General features: G+C 47.0%; 1 protein-coding gene across 1 annotated transcript in view; it reads left to right on the forward strand.

The window, feature by feature from the left end:
- The window catches only part of LRRC51 (leucine rich repeat containing 51), a 65,744-nt gene extending 51,153 nt beyond the window's left edge, over positions 1–14,591 (forward strand). The window contains exon 5 of the mRNA XM_069203756.1: positions 13,089–14,591. Within this exon, the coding sequence (XP_069059857.1) occupies positions 13,089–13,227 (139 nt within the window). The 3' untranslated portion in view covers positions 13,228–14,591. The remainder of the gene's footprint in view (positions 1–13,088) is intronic.
- Positions 14,592–19,408: the final 4,817 nt, after the last annotated feature.

The following is a 19,408-nucleotide window of genomic DNA, read 5'->3' on the forward strand; positions in this document are numbered from 1 at the left end:
AATAACCCTCCCCAAGACCCTGAAAAGTGAGTGCAAAGTGCACTAAAGTTCCCCTAAGGACAAAAGAGTCGTGTTAGAGGAATAATGCAGGAAAGACACAAACCAGCAATGCAACAACTTTGGATTTCCAATCTAGGGTACCTGTGGAACAAGGGGACCAAGTCCAAAAGTCACAAGCAAGTCGGAGATGGGCAGATGCCCAGGAAATGCCAGCTGCGGGTGCAAAGAAGCTTCGACTGGACAGAAGAAGCTGAGGTTTCTGCAGGAACGAAAAGGGCTAGAGACTTCCCCTTTGGTGGACGGATCCCTCTCACCTTGGAGAGTCGTGCAGAAGTGTTTTCCCGCCGGAAGGACGCCAACAAGCCTTGCTACACGCAAATCGTGCGTTTGGCGTTTTTGGACGCTGCTGGGGCCCAGGAGGGCCCAGGAGGTCGCAAATTGGACCTGCAGAGAGAGGGGACGTCGAGCAAGACAAAGAGCCCTCACTGAAGCAGGTAGCACCCGGAGAAGTGCCAGAAACAGGCACTACGAGGATGCGTGAAACGGTGCTCGCCGAAGTTGCACAAAGGAGTCCCACGTCGCCGGAGACCAACTTAGAAAGTCGTGCAATGCAGGTTAGAGTGCCGTGGACCCAGGCTTGGCTGTGCACGAAGGATTTCCGCCGGAAGTGCACAGGGGCCGGAGTAGCTGCAAAGTCGCGGTTCCCAGCAATGCAGCCCAGCGAGGTGAGGCAAGGACTTACCTCCACCAAACTTGGGCTGAAGAGTCACTGGACTGTGGGGGTCACTTGGACAGCGTCGCTGGATTCGAGGGACCTCGCTCGTCGTGCTGAGAGGAGACCCAAGGGACCGGTAATGCAGCTTTTTGGTGCCTGCGGTTGCAGGGGGAAGATTCCGTCGACCCACGGGAGATTTCTTCGGAGCTTCTGGTGCAGAGAGGAGGCAGACTACCCCCACAGCATGCACAAGCAGGAAAACAGTCGAGAAGGCGGCAGGATCAGCGTTACAGAGTTGCAGTAGTCGTCTTTGCTACTATGTTGCAGGTTTGCAGGCTTCCAGCGCGGTCAGCGGTCGATTCCTTATCAGAAGGTGAAGAGAGAGATGCAGAGGAACTCGGCTGAGCTCATGCATGCGTTATCTAAAGTTTCCCCAGAGACAGAGACCCTAAATAGCCAGAAAAGAGGGTTTGGCTACCTAGGAGAGAGGAAAGGCTACTAACACCTGAAGGAGCCTATCAGCAGCAGTCTCTGACGTCACCTGGTGGCACTGGCCACTCAGAGCAGTCCAGTGTGCCAGCAGCACCTCTGTTTCCAAGATGGCAGAGGTCTGGAGCACACTGGAGGAGCTCTGGACACCTCCCAGGGGAGGTGCAGGTCAGGGGAGTGGTCACTCCCCTTTCCTTTGTCCAGTTTCGCGCCAGAGCAGGGGCTAAGGGGTCCCTGAACCGGTGTAGACTGGCTTATGCAGAATTTGGCACATCTGTGCCCAACAAAGCATTTCCAGAGGCTGGGGGAGGCTACTCCTCCCCTGCCTTCACACCATTGTCCAAAGGGAGAGGGTGTCACACCCTCTCTCAGAGGAAGTTCTTTGTTCTGCCATCCTGGGCCAGGCCTGGCTGGACCCCAGGAGGGCAGCTGCCTGTCTGAGGGGTTGGCAGCAGCAGCAGCTGCAGTGAAACCCCAGGAAGGGCAGTCTGGCAGTACCAGGGTCTGTGCTACAGACCACTGGGATCATGGAATTGTACCAACAATGCCAGGATGGCATAGAGGGGGCAATTCCATGATCATAGACATGTTACATGGCCATATTCGGAGTTACCATGGTGAAGCTACATATAGGTAGTGACCTATATGTAGTGCACGCGTGTAATGGTGTCCCCGCACTCACAAAGTTCAGTGAATTGGCTCTGAACAATGTGGGGGCACCTTGGCTAGTGCCAGGGTGCCCTCACACTAAGTAAATTTGCACCTAACCCTTACCAGGTAAAGGTTAGACATATAGGTGACTTATAAGTTACTTAAGTGCAGTGTAAAATGGCTGTGAAATAACGTGGACGTTATTTCACTCAGGCTGCAGTGGCAGGCCTGTGTAAGAATTGTCAGAGCTCCCTATGGGTGGCAAAAGAAATGCTGCAGCCCATAGGGATCTCCTGGAACCCCAATACCCTGGGTACCTTAGTACCATATACTAGGGAATTATAAGGGTGTTCCAGTAGGCCAATGTGAATTGGTAAAATTGGTCACTAGCCTGTTAGTGACAATTTAAAAGTAATGAGAGAGCATAACCACTGAGGTTCTGGTTAGCAGAGCCTCAGTGAGACAGTTAGGCACCACACAGGGAACATACACATGCACACCTATGAGCACTGGGGCCCTGTATGACAGGGTCCCAGTGACACATACATATAGGCCACAAACCTATGAGCACTGGGGTCCTGACCAGCAGGATCCCAGTGACACCTAACAACCATACTGAAAACATGGTGTTTTCACTATGAGCACTGAGGCCTGGCTATCAGGATCCAAGTGAGACAGTGAAAACAGTGACAAACACCCTGACATACACTCACAAACAGGCCAAAAGTGGGGGTAACAAGGCTAGAAAGAGGCTACCTTCTCACACAACCCCCCCCCCCAAACGAAGGACAATAAGGCTAACCTTGGCCAGTTGAGACTTTATTGTCTAAGTGGTGATAAGTAGAGAGTAGCTCTGCAATAGACTGGTTACTCCCTTTATCATCCACTATATGGTTATTTCCCTGTGGGGATGTAAACCACCCTGTTTGAAGTTTTTTAGCTAAGCAACAATGTGAAGATGTATTTTCAGAGTTTCTGTCAGTAAGTTTTAGTTTAGAGCAGTGGGAATTGTCCACTGAACCTATTTGTAGTGATGGAAATGCCAGACAGGGATGCTGTCTCAGAAAAGCCATAGCTGGGCAAAAACTTTGTCCATCTGGCTGGAAGAGAGAACAGGGATGCTGTTTCTCTTGAGTTGGAGCAGGGCAGGGATGCTGTCCTATGAGCTCCACACTAGGGCAGGGATGCTGTCCTAAGTGTTGTGAGATAGTGCAGGGTTTCTGCACTAAAGTTTCTCTGGGAGGGTTGGAGGGATGCTCCATGTTAACTAAAATGGTGCTGTTTTTCTCACCAATGTTAGTTATCCCACAGAGAGGTACTTCCACCTCAGGGAGTCCAGCTTTGCCAGCTGATGATTCCCTTGGAACAGGTGCCACCCCAGGAGAGGTTTCTCCCACCACAGGAATAGTATCCTGAATGGTAGGGTGGTTAGGGGATACTGTGATACCCTTTTTACCTGTTGATGGAGAGGGATCCTGAGTTTTCAGGCCTTCTCTCCTTTGCTTTTTCATTTCACTTGAAATGAGAGGGAACAATTCCTCAGGGATGCCCAGCATGGCTGCATGGGCATAAAACTCTACATCAGCCCAACCTGAGGCCTCTAGGTCATTACCTAAGAGACAGTCTACAGGTAAGCTAGGTGATACCACCACCTGCTTAGGGCCAGTAACTCCACCCCAACTAAACTGAATTATAGCTAAGGGAAGAAACGTAGTGGAGTTATGGACATCAATAATCTTATACTGTTGTCCAATGATGTGTTGATCAGGGTGCACTAGGTTTTCAGTCACCAAAGTGAAACTGGCACCTGTGTCCCTGTAGGCCAAGGCCTCAACACCATTTATTGAAACTGTCTGCCTGTACTTATCCATTGTAAGGGGACAAGCAGCCAGTGTGGCAAGGCCAATGCCACTAGGTGTGACAGAAACTGTCTTGGGACTGATGACATCAGTTTCCACTATGGACCCATAAGTGAACCCAACTACACCCTTTGCTTGACTGTTGCCAGCAGTCCCACCACTAGTACCACTACTGCTAGGGGCACTAGAGCTTGATGTATTAGTGGTGGTAGGCTCAGGGGGTTTACCTGGACAGGACTTATCCCCTGGCCTGTGGCCTCTATTTTTACACACAAAGCACCAAGGCTTTTTAATGTGTGCAGGTTGGGAAGAAGAGGAAGAATTTGTTTTATCCCCACCCTCTGAAGAGTGTTTAAGATTTGAAGTGGGATCTTTGGTTTTACCCTTATCCCCATGCTTATCTTGAGATTTTTCACCATCTTTCTTCTTATTGCCATCTTTGTCACCCCCTGTATGAACTTTTCTGTTCACCCTTGTTCTGACCCATTTGTCTGCCTTCTTTCCCAATTCTTGGGGAGAGGTCAGATCAGAGTCTACCAGGTACTGGTGCAACAAATCAGACACACAATTATTAAGTATATGCTCTCCCAGGATTGTGTTATACAGGCTTTCATAATCAGTAACTTTACTGCCATGTAACCACCCCTCCAAGGCCTTCACTGAATGGTCAATGAAATCAACCCAGTCTTGTGAAGACTCCTTTTTGGTCTCTCTGAACTTTATCCTGTACTGTTCAGTGGTTAAGCCATAACCATCCAGGAGTGCATTCTTAAGAACTGTAAAATTATTGGCATCATTTTCTTTCACAGTAAGGAGCCTATCCCTACCTTTTCCACTAAATGATAGCCATAGGATAGCAGCCCACTGCCTTTGAGGGACATCCTGTACAACACAGGCCCTCTCAAGTGCAGCAAACCACTTGTTAATGTCATCCGCCTCCTTATAAGGGGGAACTATCTTGTGCAGATTCCTGGAATCATGCTCTTTTGCAGGATGACTATGGGGAATACTGCTGCTGCCACCATGGGTATCTAAACCCAACTTCTGTCTTTCCTTCTCTAATTCTAAAGACTGTCTATCCAAATCCAGCTGTTGCTTCTTGAGCTTCAGTCTGGTTTGTTCCACTCTCAATCTATTGAGCTCCCTTTCTAACAATCTGTCATCAGGGTGGGTGGGAGGGACATTTCTAGATACAGAGGTATGATGGGAATGAACAGAAGGAGACCTGTCCCTTACAGAGGGCACCCTAACAGCTTGGCCACCAGTATAATGTGAGAGCACACCATCAGTATGGTGTGATTCAACCTCTGTACCAACTATGCTAGACTGTCTAGTAATGGGCAGGCTGAGAAGTTTCTTTCCTGAATCTTTTCCTGGGGGAGTCCCTGGATCAGATTGAGAACCATTAGCTACTTTTTCACCAGATTGGGCACTTATGGCCTTATCCTGTACTCAGAACTGTTAATTAACATGCTTAAAGGAAGGATTCTTCCCTACACTCAAACCTCTCTCTATGCAGAGACTCCTTGCTCCTTTCCAGCTAAGGTGATCATATGCAAGTTTGGACAGTTCAACATTTTTTCCTGTGCCAGACATTTTTTAGAGAGAGTTAAAGTGATAGAAAAAGAGAAAAAAGTTTTCAGAACTTTTTGGAAAGACAGAAAAAAACTTTTTAAACTTTTAAGAACTTTTTGAAAGTTTTAGAAGTACTTTTCAGCACTTAGAAAAGAGTGAAAAGAGGAAATGCAAAACTTTTTGGCTATGTGTATATACACTGACCTTGTTTTGTATATTTTTCTCTTATGAAAAGTACAATGACAAGAGTGGTAAGTAGTCTCAAGCACTTATCCCACCACTGCACAACCAATGTAGGAGGCTGGACTGGCTTGTAGTGAGTACCAAGGGGTACTTGCACCTTGCACCAGGCCCAGTTATCCCTTATTAGTGTATAGGGTGTCTAGCAGCTTAGGCTGATAGATAATGGTAGCTTAGCAGAGCAGCTTAGGCTGAACTAGGAGACGTGTGAAGCTACTACAGTACCACTTAGTGTCATATGCACAATATCATAAGAAAACACAATACACAGTTATACTAAAAATAAAGGTACTTTATTTTTATGACAATATGCCAAAGTATCTTAGAGTGTACCCTCAGTGAGAGGATAGGAAATATACACAAGATATATATACACAATAGCAAAAATATGCAGTATAGTCTTAGAAAACAGTGCAAACAATGTATAGTTACAATAGGATGCAATGGGGAAACATAGGGATAGGGGCAACACAAACCATATACTCCAAAAGTGGAATGCGAACCACGAATGGACCCCAAACCTATGTGACCTTGTAGAGGGTCGCTGGGACTATTAGAAAATAGTGAGAGTTAGAAAAATAACCCTCCCCAAGACCCTGAAAAGTGAGTGCAAAGTGCACTAAAGTTCCCCTAAGGACAAAAGAGTTGTGTTAGAGGAATAATGCAGGAAAGACACAAACCAGCAATGCAACAACTGTGGATTTCCAATCTAGGGTACCTGTGGAACAAGGGGACCAAGTCCAAAAGTCACAAGCAAGTCGGAGATGGGCAGATGCCCAGGAAATGCCAGCTGCGGGTGCAAAGAAGCTTCGACTGGACAGAAGAAGCTGAGGTTTCTGCAGGAACGAAAAGGGCTAGAGACTTCCCCTTTGGTGGACGGATCCCTCTCGCCTTGGAGAGTCGTGCAGAAGTGTTTTCCCGCCGGAAGGACGCCAACAAGCCTTGCTACACGCAAATCGTGCGTTTGGCGTTTTTGGACGCTGCTGGGGCCCAGGAGGGACCAGGAGGTCGCAAATTGGACCTGCAGAGAGAGGGGACGTCGAGCAAGACAAAGAGCCCTCACTGAAGCAGGTAGCACCCGGAGAAGTGCCAGAAACAGGCACTACGAGGATGCGTGAAACGGTGCTCGCCGAAGTTGCACAAAGGAGTCCCACGTCGCCGGAGACCAACTTAGAAAGTCGTGCAATGCAGGTTAGAGTGCCGTGGACCCAGGCTTGGCTGTGCACGAAGGATTTCCGCCGGAAGTGCACAGGGGCCGGAGTAGCTGCAAAGTCGCGGTTCCCAGCAATGCAGCCCAGCGAGGTGAGGCAAGGACTTACCTCCACCAAACTTGGGCTGAAGAGTCACTGGACTGTGGGGGTCACTTGGACAGCGTCGCTGGATTCGAGGGACCTCGCTCGTCGTGCTGAGAGGAGACCCAAGGGACCGGTAATGCAGCTTTTTGGTGCCTGCGGTTGCAGGGGGAAGATTCCGTCGACCCACGGGAGATTTCTTCGGAGCTTCTGGTGCAGAGAGGAGGCAGACTACCCCCACAGCATGCACAAGCAGGAAAACAGTCGAGAAGGCGGCAGGATCAGCGTTACAGAGTTGCAGTAGTCTTCTTTGCTACTATGTTGCAGGTTTGCAGGCTTCCAGCGCGGTCAGCGGTCGATTCCTTATCAGAAGGTGAAGAGAGAGATGCAGAGGAACTCGGCTGAGCTCATGCATTCGTTATCTAAAGTTTCCCCAGAGACAGAGACCCTAAATAGCCAGAAAAGAGGGTTTGGCTACCTAGGAGAGAGGAAAGGCTACTAACACCTGAAGGAGCCTATCAGCAGGAGTCTCTGACGTCACCTGGTGGCACTGGCCACTCAGAGCAGTCCAGTGTGCCAGCAGCACCTCTGTTTCCAAGATGGCAGAGGTCTGGAGCACACTGGAGGAGCTCTGGACACCTCCCAGGGGAGGTGCAGGTCAGGGGAGTGGTCACTCCCCTTTCCTTTGTCCAGTTTCGCGCCAGAGCAGGGGCTAAGGGGTCCCTGAACCGGTGTAGACTGGCTTATGCAGAATTGGGCACATCTGTGCCCAACAAAGCATTTCCAGAGGCTGGGGGAGGCTACTCCTCCCCTGCCTTCACACCATTTTCCAAAGGGAGAGGGTGTCACACCCTCTCTCAGAGGAAGTTCTTTGTTCTGCCATCCTGGGCCAGGCCTGGCTGGACCCCAGGAGGGCAGCTGCCTGTCTGAGGGGTTGGCAGCAGCAGCAGCTGCAGTGAAACCCCAGGAAGGGCAGTCTGGCAGTACCAGGGTCTGTGCTACAGACCACTGGGATCATGGAATTGTACCAACAATGCCAGGATGGCATAGAGGGGGCAATTCCATGATCATAGACATGTTACATGGCCATATTCGGAGTTACCATGGTGAAGCTACATATAGGTAGTGACCTATATGTAGTGCACGCGTGTAATGGTGTCCCCGCACTCACAAAGTTCAGTGAATTGGCTCTGAACAATGTGGGGGCACCTTGGCTAGTGCCAGGGTGCCCTCACACTAAGTAAATTTGCACCTAACCCTTACCAGGTAAAGGTTAGACATATAGGTGACTTATAAGTTACTTAAGTGCAGTGTAAAATGGCTGTGAAATAACGTGGACGTTATTTCACTCAGGCTGCAGTGGCAGGCCTGTGTAAGAATTGTCAGAGCTCCCTATGGGTGGCAAAAGAAATGCTGCAGCCCATAGGGATCTCCTGGAACCCCAATACCCTGGGTACCTTAGTACCATATACTAGGGAATTATAAGGGTGTTCCAGTAGGCCAATGTGAATTGGTAAAATTGGTCACTAGCCTGTTAGTGACAATTTAAAAGTAATGAGAGAGCATAACCACTGAGGTTCTGGTTAGCAGAGCCTCAGTGAGACAGTTAGGCACCACACAGGGAACACATACATATAGGCCACAAACTTATGAGCACTGGGGTCCTGACCAGCAGGATCCCAGTGACACCTAACAACCATACTGAAAACATGGTGTTTTCACTATGAGCACTGAGGCCTGGCTATCAGGATCCCAGTGAGACAGTGAAAACAGTGACAAACACCCTGACATACACTCACAAACAGGCCAAAAGTGGGGGTAACAAGGCTAGAAAGAGGCTACCTTCTCACACACACAGACTCTCAAATAAAACAGACACAGACTCACTCACACACACACACTCTTACATAAACACACACAGACTCTCTCTCTGATATATACACACACTCTCACTCACACAAACTCTCTCACAAACACACACACAGACTCTCTCTCATATACACACACACACTCACACACACTCACACACACACACACTCTCTCACACACACACACACACACTCTCTCACATAAACACACTCTCTCACACAATATAGATGTAAACGCCTTTTTACTTGCCTCAGCTGAGAGGGAAAGGCCTATTCCAGCTTATTGTACTCAATCTCTATTACAATAATAATGACAAGTGTAATTTCCTTCACTATGTGTGTGATAGAAACCTGACAGAAAGCAAGGAGGGTGGAATGGTGCCTCGGGGGACATTTATAAGAACCAGCTCTGCGCGAGCTGCTGCTCTATTCCAGATCTGTCCCCCCTGGGGCCAGGGGTCGCCCGTCTCCCCTTCACCTGCTCGCTTCTACATATTTTCGCTTTGTTTCCCTCCAGCCTCTTTCTGTGCACGCCTGCTTGTGCAGGGAGCCTCTACGCCTTCCCTCTGCCACTCAGATTTAAGACAAAGCCAGCCCCCTCCTCTCTGGGCCCCGGTTCCACTGTACCGGGTGCACCACTGACAGCTACGTCCCTATAGGTGGGCAAGTCAATAACAAAACAATGACAGCCGAGCCGAGGGCCTGGCTCAGATCTTGGAGCCTGTGCACGAGCCGAGCCCTGAAAATATGCCTTATGCGAATAAAAGAACAAACCACATACAGTGTTATACAGTCTCCTGAAAGTTCAAAAAAGTGTATTTCTACATGTGGAACCTTTCATATTAATAGGGCGCGTTATAGCGCTTCATTGAGTAGTTGTTACAATTATAGTTCTGTACAACCGGTAGTCTGAGCTCACATATTCCAATGTGCTTTCATATATGGTAATGAATTAAAAAGGAGTTTTTTTGTTTTTTTTTACCCAAAACCACACAATGTAAGCAGGCAAGCTGAGATTTATCTAGGTTTTCAGCCTTCAGTCTACACAAGTGAAATTGTCTTTATGTGTCTTTCTTTATGTTAAAGGTTTGTGTTTACCTCTTAGTGCAGTGTTTTAAAGCAGAGCGCACACTCGGCCGGAAGGTTTTGGAGCGCTTTACACGCGCATCAGTTACCTTACACAAGGTCACATGCATTGTTGACAGGCGCGGGGAGATTAAGAGATTTGCTGAGGATCACAGGCTGTTGAGCCGACGCCGAGACTTGAACCTGCCTCCCGAGCCCCACAATCGGCAGCTCTGGCCCTAAACACCGAGGCTGGAGCTCGGCTCGCCGTGGGCTCGAGGTTCCAGCAGGGCCTGGAGCCGGAGCCGGGCTTCAGACTCTAGTTTCAGTGGCTCGCGCCCGTCTCTATACAACCCTGCCCACACACCTCCTGACCTCGCCCCAGCCCCCCGTTCCATCTATTTCTCCCCCCCCCCCCCTCCCACCACTGTTCTACCTCTTTCTCCCTCCCACCCCCGTTCTGACACCACAAGCATGAGTGGTTCCTTTAGGGCAGTGACGCGCTAGTAGAACCGTGAATTGTAATGCGAAGGCGCCCCCTAGCGCCAGCTGTGTGCACGTGCTACAGGGTTCCAGCCCACCTGCAGACACTGTGGAAAACCGGAGCTGTTCCCTCACATGACCCGAGCTCAGGCTCTGTAGTACACACTCAGTCATGAGAGGGAAACCAGCATTTGCAATGCACTAGGGTCTCGCATTTCTCTGAGTTAGAGCTATTAGCAGTTGTAAACTCCCAACCGGATTTTTCTTGCCACATTGAAAGGAAAAAAGAGCGCGATCGCACTGCTGCAGTTCACTATCGGCAAAAGTCCAATTACGTAACCGGCAAAAGTGCAACTAACTATGTAACAGGGTCGATGTTATGCAAAGCGCTCGACTTCTGCCAAGCGAGATCGCGCTGTGAACAAAAGATAAAAAGTAGTCCACAAACAGGACGGAAAACAGCAAGCCTTGCATGTTTTCAGTACTTGGTCGCTGCGCTTGAGGAGGGCTAACCACCGGAAAAGGCATGACGTATGCGTGCCTTCCACTAATGAAAGCAAGGAGATTTTAAAAGGCAAGCCCACGAAACAATGAAAGACACTGACGTGACATGGACGGGGCTCCGAGCCATTTTCTAACTCCTAAAGCGTCTTGCAAATGAAAAGCAAGCGCATGCGACGCAGGCTCGACCCTAATAAAGCTCCAAAGAGCCAGACCTAAACACGAAGACAAGAGACGAGCCTGTTTCTGCTGAGTTGTGTTGACGCAACAAGTAATTGTTTATGCAGGGTGGGGGAAAGAATGTCTACAAATGGGTAGTCACAGGCAACATCATTTTTAAACTTCTGGCTACAGTACAAACAAATAAGCATGCAAAGACAGAATTGAAAACAATGGTTTGTGGTCAGTGCACTGAGTGAACGGCACAGTGCAGTGCAAACTACTGAACGAAAAAAGGGGCAAACATTTCTTTTAAAGAAAATACCAAAGGCAAATCACACACCCACTAGTCTGCAATAAACTATTTTATCATATAAGTCCTGAATCCCAAACAAAGGAGAAAAACAGCAAAGCTCGTAAAAACTAATATTGCAAAGCATTAGAATGATGACGTTTCGACCCCGATGGCTAAACTGATCAGGGTCATCATCAGGACAGTTGTTGAAAGACATCTGAAAAGAAAATCAATCTAAAGAAATACCAAAGATATAAAATATGAAAATTATAGGGAAACAACTTGTAGGCCTGAGGAGGGAAGACTAACCCACTAAGTTCAGCCCTTTGCTGTGAGTGGATTGGCCCGTTACCTACAGCCTCTCATTTTCATTAACCTCGGTCTCCTCCCGTTGTGTGGTTGTGAATAGTCCTGGTTCTATGGCATGCATACAGGTTCCGTGAGGTTTCCGCTTGCAAGTCGGCTGCCCCTTTCTGTGGGAATATTTTTGCCTCTTGGACTAGGCTTCCCTAGTTATTCCTTGTAAATTTGATGCTTTGTCTGCATCTCCCATTTTGTTCTTTTCAGCTTTATGTCCTGTTCCTCCTTGGGCGCTAGAGGTTGTTTCCCTATAATTTTCATATTTGATACCTTTGGTATTGATTTATGTTGCTTTTTTTTTTTTTTTTAAGTGTCTTTCGGCAACTGTCCTGATGATGATTCATGCTCTGGTGCTGAGTCGTGTTCATGGACAAGAGGCTGGACATCCCAGTCCTTGATGACGGACGCATTGGTGCTTAGTTGTGTTAAGGGACAGCGGGCTGGACACCCCAGTCCTTGTTGATGAGTTGTATTTATAGACCAATCAGTTTACCGGTCCTTTATGATAAATGCTCTGGTGCGGAGTCATGTTTATGGACAAGGGGCAGAGCACCCCAGTCTTTAATGACAGATGCTGTGGTGCCGAGTAGTGTTTATGGGCAAGGGACAGAGCACCCCAGTCCTTGATGATAGATGCTCTGGTGAGTCATGTTTATGGACAAGGGGCAGAGAACCCCAGTCCTTGATGATAGATGCTCTGGTGAGTCATGTTTATGGACAAGGGGCAGAGAACCCCAGTCCTTGATGATAGATGCTCTGGTGAGTCATGTTTATGGACAAGGGGCAGAGCACCCCAGTCTTTAATGATAAATGCTCTGGTGCGGAGTCGTGTTTATGGACAAGGAACAGAGCACCCCAGTCCTTAATGATAGATGCTGTGGTGCAGAGTAGTGTTTATGGGCAAGGGACAGAGCACCCCAGTCTTTGATGATAAATGCTTTGGTGCTGAGTCATTAGGGACAAGGGGCAGAGCACCCCAGTCCTTGATGATAAATGCTCTGGTGCTGAGTCATGTTTATGGACAAGGGGCAGAGCACCCCAGTCCTTGATGATAAATGCTCTGGTGCTGAGTCATGTTTATGGACAAGGGGCAGAGCACCCCAGTCCTTGATGATAAATGCTCTGGTGCCGAGTCAGGTTTATGGGCAAGGGGCAGAGCACCCCAGTCCTTGATGATAGATGCTCTGGTGCTGAGTCGTGTTTATGGCTAAGGGTCAGAGCATCCCAGTCCTCAATGATAGATGCTCTGGTGCTGAGTTATGTTTATGGGCAAGGGGCAGAGCACCCCAGTCCTTGATGATAGATGCTCTGGTGCTGAGTCATGTTTATGGGCAAGGAACAGAGCACCCCAGTCCTTGATGAGAGATGCTCTGGTGTTTATGGACAAGGGGCTGGACATCCCAGTCTTTGATCCTGATGCTGAGTTACGTTTATGCTATGCTCTTCCATAGGACTATGGGAGCAGCTATACGTAGGGCAGTGGTCGTTCAATTGTGCTGCAATGACTGATTTTTTTTTCTTTTCTTTTCTTAATAGAAATTACGTTATTGGTCTGCTGCCTTGGCTGAAATCATTTGACTTCAGTGGAGTTACCAAACAAGATCGAACAAATGCAGAAGTCTGGAAGAAAATGAACATAAAGCATAAGCGCATGAAGAAAAAGAAGAAAGATTAACCTGGGTCTTAAATGCAGAGGTATATGGTCATCCAGCTGCCTAGCCAATCACAGGGGAAAAAGGGAACGCCGGATACCGCGGGCATTTAATCCATGTGCTGTTTGCCCGACAGGGTGACCGACTGGTGCCTCCTGGAACAGGACTGTACAAGCAGTACATTGAATAATTGAGGTTTACCACTCTTCAGGACTATCCTCGGTCAGACTCCTACTTCTACCGCTGTCTCGCCTATAAGTAGCCTTCAGATGATTCCAACCACGACCCTCTTCAGCTTGACAAATGGACCATCAGCGGTAATAGTCAGGACACCGGCGCCTTCACCATCCATGGACCGTGTGTTGGGACAAATTAAAATCCTACTGTAGGAACCACCGGCAGACATTAGCTCAAGGGGCTGTGAAGATCCAAACTTCCACCCGGAACCAATGTCTGGAGGTTGTCAGTGCTCAGAATGCAAAGAAACTGGAAAGTAAAATCAACAAGGACGCATGAAATATCCTCCTAAATTTTGTTCTGTTGTTTTTTTTTATATAGTACTACACACCAGGCTAATACCTTCTGATAGCGTTGACTTGGGGTCAGGAGGTATGTAGAACGGGGAGAAGATAGCGGTAATGAGGAGGAGGCCTTACGGCTAGAGCAGTCGGACAGTATGGCTTTGATGACTCGCCATCAATGTCTGCCCATTAAAAATAACAATAAAATCACACTAAGTGATAGGACATCTGTACACATTCCCTAGTTGTTGACCTCAATGTTTGCCTCCTCGATGACCAACGCATCACACGGGAATCATTCTATATTTGCAGGCTTACTGCTTTTACCTAGTCATAATGTTTTTAATTACTCAGCTATTGACTGCTTTTCATCCATCTCCCTGATCTGTTTCTTCGCCTGTCAAATGAGTAATCAAAAACACACTCTATGGATGTCAACAGTTGACCACCGTGAGGACAACCCATAACGATGGTTTGATCATGAAAATAGAAAGAGGACTCTGTACCTGACTACTTGCATTTGGGGTTGTTTCATCAGTTGCATTTGATCAGCAGATACTGGGGGTCCATTGTTTTTTTTGTTTTTTGTTTTTCCTTCTCCCCACCACAATCTATTCATCCTTGCCTTGAATGATCCAATGGGAACTCTCCATTCACAAAATGATGTAAATTGGTAAGAAAACAAGTGGAAGTGGTCCCTTGTGAGCAAGCGAAAGGCAGGGCTGGGGTGGTGGTGTGGGGTAACTGTTGACTAATAGACCTTTTGTTTACAGCAGATCAAAGATTTTACTCTAAAAATATGTATTGTCAGAAGTCTAAAAAATATCAAATTTCTGTTTTTTGAAATAGAAATAACATTACATTTGTACGTTTTGTGGGAATAATGTAAGCTAAGGTTTGATTTTAGGTATGGCTGGGATGTTAACCTTCCAAGAGGGTTTTTAAGGGTATACAAGATCAACTAAGAAAATAGAGTTCCTAACTGTTGGTGAACAAACCTACACTTTTTAATGTTTACAAATATTAATTTTTTGAAAATATTGTTGACTATTGTCCCTAAGTGGATAAGAAGACGTGCGAGCAGTGCCTGAAGGATGCATTGACGTTTGTGTGCCAAACATGTACACCATCGCCACAAGAGTCTGGAAATCAAGCCATCAATATTGGGAACTAAATGGGACGTCTGCACGCCAAAGAAAACCTAGTTGCCTTTTTATGATTAAGACTTGATTGTAACTGCAAGTTCGACAAACAAACAGGGACTAAGATATTGCCTGGAAGTAAAGAAGCTAAGGTGAAATGGTTCTGTAAATTACATAGAAGGTGCACAGGGGTTGTAAAAAAAAAAAAAAAAAGGGAATTTATTAACAGTAATTGACAGTACTGGGTAAAATTTAAGAGGAGTAGTGTGAAAATGCTTATGATTAGCGGGGGCTTTAAGAGTGTTCATAAAGTTACAATGAAGAGAGAGAACACCTTTGCTTAGTATTGTAGTGAAAAAGGAAATTTATACAAGTCACAAAAATCATACAGAACTATTTCTGTGAATGTGTTTTAAGATGACACGTGCTGGGGGTAATAAGGTGCCTTCACGAGCAGTCAGTGGGGGCATTTAGGGGGGTCACGCACCACAATAAAGCAGGTTTCACTGGCTGTTGTACCTGATTTCTTCCCATCTCTAGACTAAGCAGTGTGTGTGGTACCTGGCCTAGCCAGTCTTTATCGAATGGCAGGGGGCAGCCTGCGTGTGACCGTGAACTGGGTGGAGTTCGCCAAGTGCTGGCGTGAGACATGCCCCGTTCACTGGGGGCACTACGTGTGGTGGTCGGTGTACCCATTCTCCCTGTAACGAGTGTCAGTGTTGTCCTCTGAGATGAGTCTTAAGCATTCTCCAACTGTCTCTATCCTGCACATGAAATGAAAATACATTTTATGAAGCATGCAAGTGCCCTTGGCTTCTTGGCGCTGCCAAATAACAGAAGGGGAAAAAAGACAAGAAAAGATAGAGCAACTAGCCTAGGTGTAGAAAAGCTAGGTCTTAAGCTGTCTCCTGAAAGATAGCAGAGACATGCATCTCTTTAGGTGAAGAGGCAGAGAGCTCCAGCGCTTGGCTGTGCCATAGATGAAACGTTCCCCCCCCCCCCCCCCTCCAATTTGCTCTTTTGAATTTAGGAATGGCTAAATTAAGGCATTTGAAGGATCTTAGAAGGAACGTACCAGAGGAACCCTTTCTTTAAATACACAGGACCTGTGCCCTGTTGGGCCTTGAAAGCGATACACAACGCCTTAAAGTTGCTACATTTGTGCACTGGAAGCCAATGAAGATGGACAGCAGCATGAGAGGTGGATTCATGCTTGGGGATGCCCACCATTCATGCTTGGGGATGCCCATCACCATACAAGCTGCCACATTCTGTAGGACCTGCATTTTGTTCAAAAGCCTCTTCTGCATATTGATACAAAGAGCGTTACAATAGTGTAATGCTGGGAGAATGAGGGCAGTGATGACTAGTATCCTATAAATCCACAGAAATAAATGGAAGCACCTTCCTTAGGATATTGAAGGTCGAAAAGGAAGAGGAGGTCACTGAGGTAATCTGTTGTCGAATACAATCCCTCGATGTTTAACTTTGTGGGGCTGGGACTGGTATATCTCCTAACTCTGACGGCCACCAATCTGCAGACCAAAAAGAAATATTATTCCCTAATAGAAGAACTTCCGTTTTACCAGATTTCAATTTTGGGCAGTTCTTGGGCATCCGGAGACAGACATTTTGCATACAGCAGTGGAAGGCAGCCGCTGCAACCCCATGACCTCCAGAGTGGGAGACCACTATCTGGGTGCCATCTGACCACGGAGAACCCAAACGTTTTAATGAGGTTGGCTAGAGGCATGACATATAGTTTGAACAGAGGAGGGCTCAAGGACAAAGGAACTCCACAGGGAAGGGAGAAGAGACCGGAAGTGAAACCTTCCACAGCCACAAATATGGCTACACGGACACACTCCAATAGGTGGACAAACAGCTTTTATTCACAGACATTCCCTGAAGCGTGAGACCGTACAAGTACCCGGATTCCAACATATTCAATGTCTTGAAGTGTAAATGAAACACAATCGCTCAACTTCATTGCTGTGCAATGTTATCCCCCAAAGCAACAGGCAAAGTAACAAGTTCTTGTATAAGCTCACGGAGTACATTCTCTCCAATATCGATCTCCAATGTCAAATTACTAGGAGATTTCAGTACACACTGGGGTGACAGTTCTGCTACCTCTACACTGAGACATTACCTCTCAATAGTAGTATTGTATGTCAGGGCAGGCAAGCCCCCCCCCCCCTTCTCTCTGGGAGCTCATTTAAAAAAACAAAAAATAAATTGCCCCAACTACACAACAACTAACACCTTTTTTCTGCGAATATAGTCACTCCTGTTTCAGGGTGTGGACTGGCAGTGTTTGGAAAACGTACAGCAAGTGTGTACATCCATCTTACGCACATAGATTCGCCTAGGGATTACATGTATGCGTCTCCCCTGTCTCAGGTCCTCTTGTACTTGCCTCCATCCCTGCAGCCAGCTGTGTCCAGCCTTCCAGAGTGTTTTTCAAGCAGTACGCCAGGATGGAGCAGGTATTGTGTCCTAAGACTCACTACACATTCTTGAGGGAGGGAAATCATTTAAACCCCAGATTTATTCCCAAGTATTTTAAATCCAGACACTCCCTCAAGATGTCCTATAGGTGGCTTAGAAGTTTCTGGTTCCATGGCCACCAACGTGTAATCACATGCAAATAGTAATGTTATCTTCCTTCCCGCCGAATGGGACGCTGTAATAATCTGGTGGCCTTGGATAGCTATAGCAAGAGATTCCGCTGCCAGTGCAAAAATGTGATGTGATAACGCGCACCCTTTGGAGAGTACAACTCTGTGATCAGCTTCCGTTTACCCTCACCCTTGCCTAACTGAGCTTCTTATGGATAACCTGTATCCATCGGTATTATGGAGCCTAGGACTAACCTCTGCAGAACGCTGCTGATGTGGGCAAAATTCACTTAGTCAAATGCTTTTTCAGTGTTTGGCGATAGAATTATATCCAAAGATGTTGTCCATTCTCTTTTTCCACGTGATGCGCTACCCTTCTTATTTTGCGACAGCCGTGCTTGTCCTTAGGGACGCCATCCTGATACGCCTCCACTACGAGCGGCATTAAAACGTGCAGTCTAGAGGCCATATTCTAAATAGTTTGACATTGGTATTTACATGGGCAGTGGTGCTAAACTATCCACACTTCTCTGGCTTGGGATTAGTATTGTCTGCCTCTTGCCATGATCGAGTCTCACCCCCACCTCAACAAAGATATTAATTAGTTAGCCAACTCTGACCTTATTTGCGGGAGGCACATTTTGTAAAATGTCCCCGGAAGCCCACCTGGCCACAGCATTTTACGTGGGTTCATGGATTGGGAATTTAAGTGTATTTCTTCACCAGTGATGGGAATTTCTAGTGCTTCTGCACACTCCTTTGATAGGGTTGGGATTTTACCCGAGTAGACAAACCTACTAAGATCCTTTACGTTTTGTAAACTCTGGAAAAACCTCTTTAAGAGATACCTTTTGTCCTGGTCTCCGACTGCTCAGATCCCTTGCTACTTCTGATGTGTGCTCTTGCTTACTCCGCTTATAATCTGGGAGTTACCACAGGACCAATTTTGTCTTTCGTTCCATAGATAATTTGTACTAATTTCAGAAGTTTCTGCTTTATTCTTTTGAGGACAACTAGCTGCCCATGCAGTATGTGTAATGGCCTCCACACCTGACAGGTGGAAGCCTGCTTGTCCAGCGACTCATAAATTCCAGTTTCCTGTATGTGATTATCTAGTGCAATTTGTTGCTATTTGAGATGGCACGGCTATTATCGTCCCCAGCACCATCACTTTGAAAGCAGGCCATTGTAGCAATGAAGAGGCATCTTGCTCTCACTATTCAATTGGAAAACTCCCATGATTTCTTTAGCCATCTCATTTATGCTGGGTCTCTAAAAGTCCAGTCTAAATTGCAGTTCCTCGCTCAAACCGTACAATATCTGTAAGTGCACGGGCCGATAGAGATCTGAGCTCTCTCTACATGCTCTAGTGACCTAACTAGTCCTTGTGTCAAGAAGGGATAGTCTAAGAGAAAGTGTGTCTTATGCTTATGAGAAGTAAGAAAGACTTTGTCCTCAGGGTGTGGTGTGCGCCAAGCATCCTCAAAGCCATGGCCTCGCACCTCTGCCTACAGCCACTTGGACATAGCATCAGTGACTGATTGGCAGACGTCTTTTTTTTAAAATCTAGATCTGAGTCTTAGACCAAGTTGAGATCCCTCCTTTAGAATCACATCCCCTCACCTGGTAGCACCAGTTCTTCTACTCTTCTTTGTAGGAATTGCTCTTGAGCCTTGTTTGGTGCATGCACATGAATCTAGCATTACATTCTGTCCCCACGCCCTACTGTTGGAAGTTCTCGCTGCGGCACTTGCTTATACAATATGGACACTGTTCTATATTATACACACGTTGAGAGCTATAGACCCTGCTTTTCCTTCTTCCCATTGTTGTTCCCCGTTCTAATTTCCTCCTCTGTTCCCCTCCCTTTCTTGTCTATTGGTATATGCCGCAGGATGTTGGACTCTTTTGAGCATCTAG

Source organism: Pleurodeles waltl, chromosome 8 (genome assembly GCF_031143425.1).
Source record: "Pleurodeles waltl isolate 20211129_DDA chromosome 8, aPleWal1.hap1.20221129, whole genome shotgun sequence".
Classification (NCBI taxonomy): Eukaryota; Metazoa; Chordata; class Amphibia; order Caudata; family Salamandridae; genus Pleurodeles; species Pleurodeles waltl.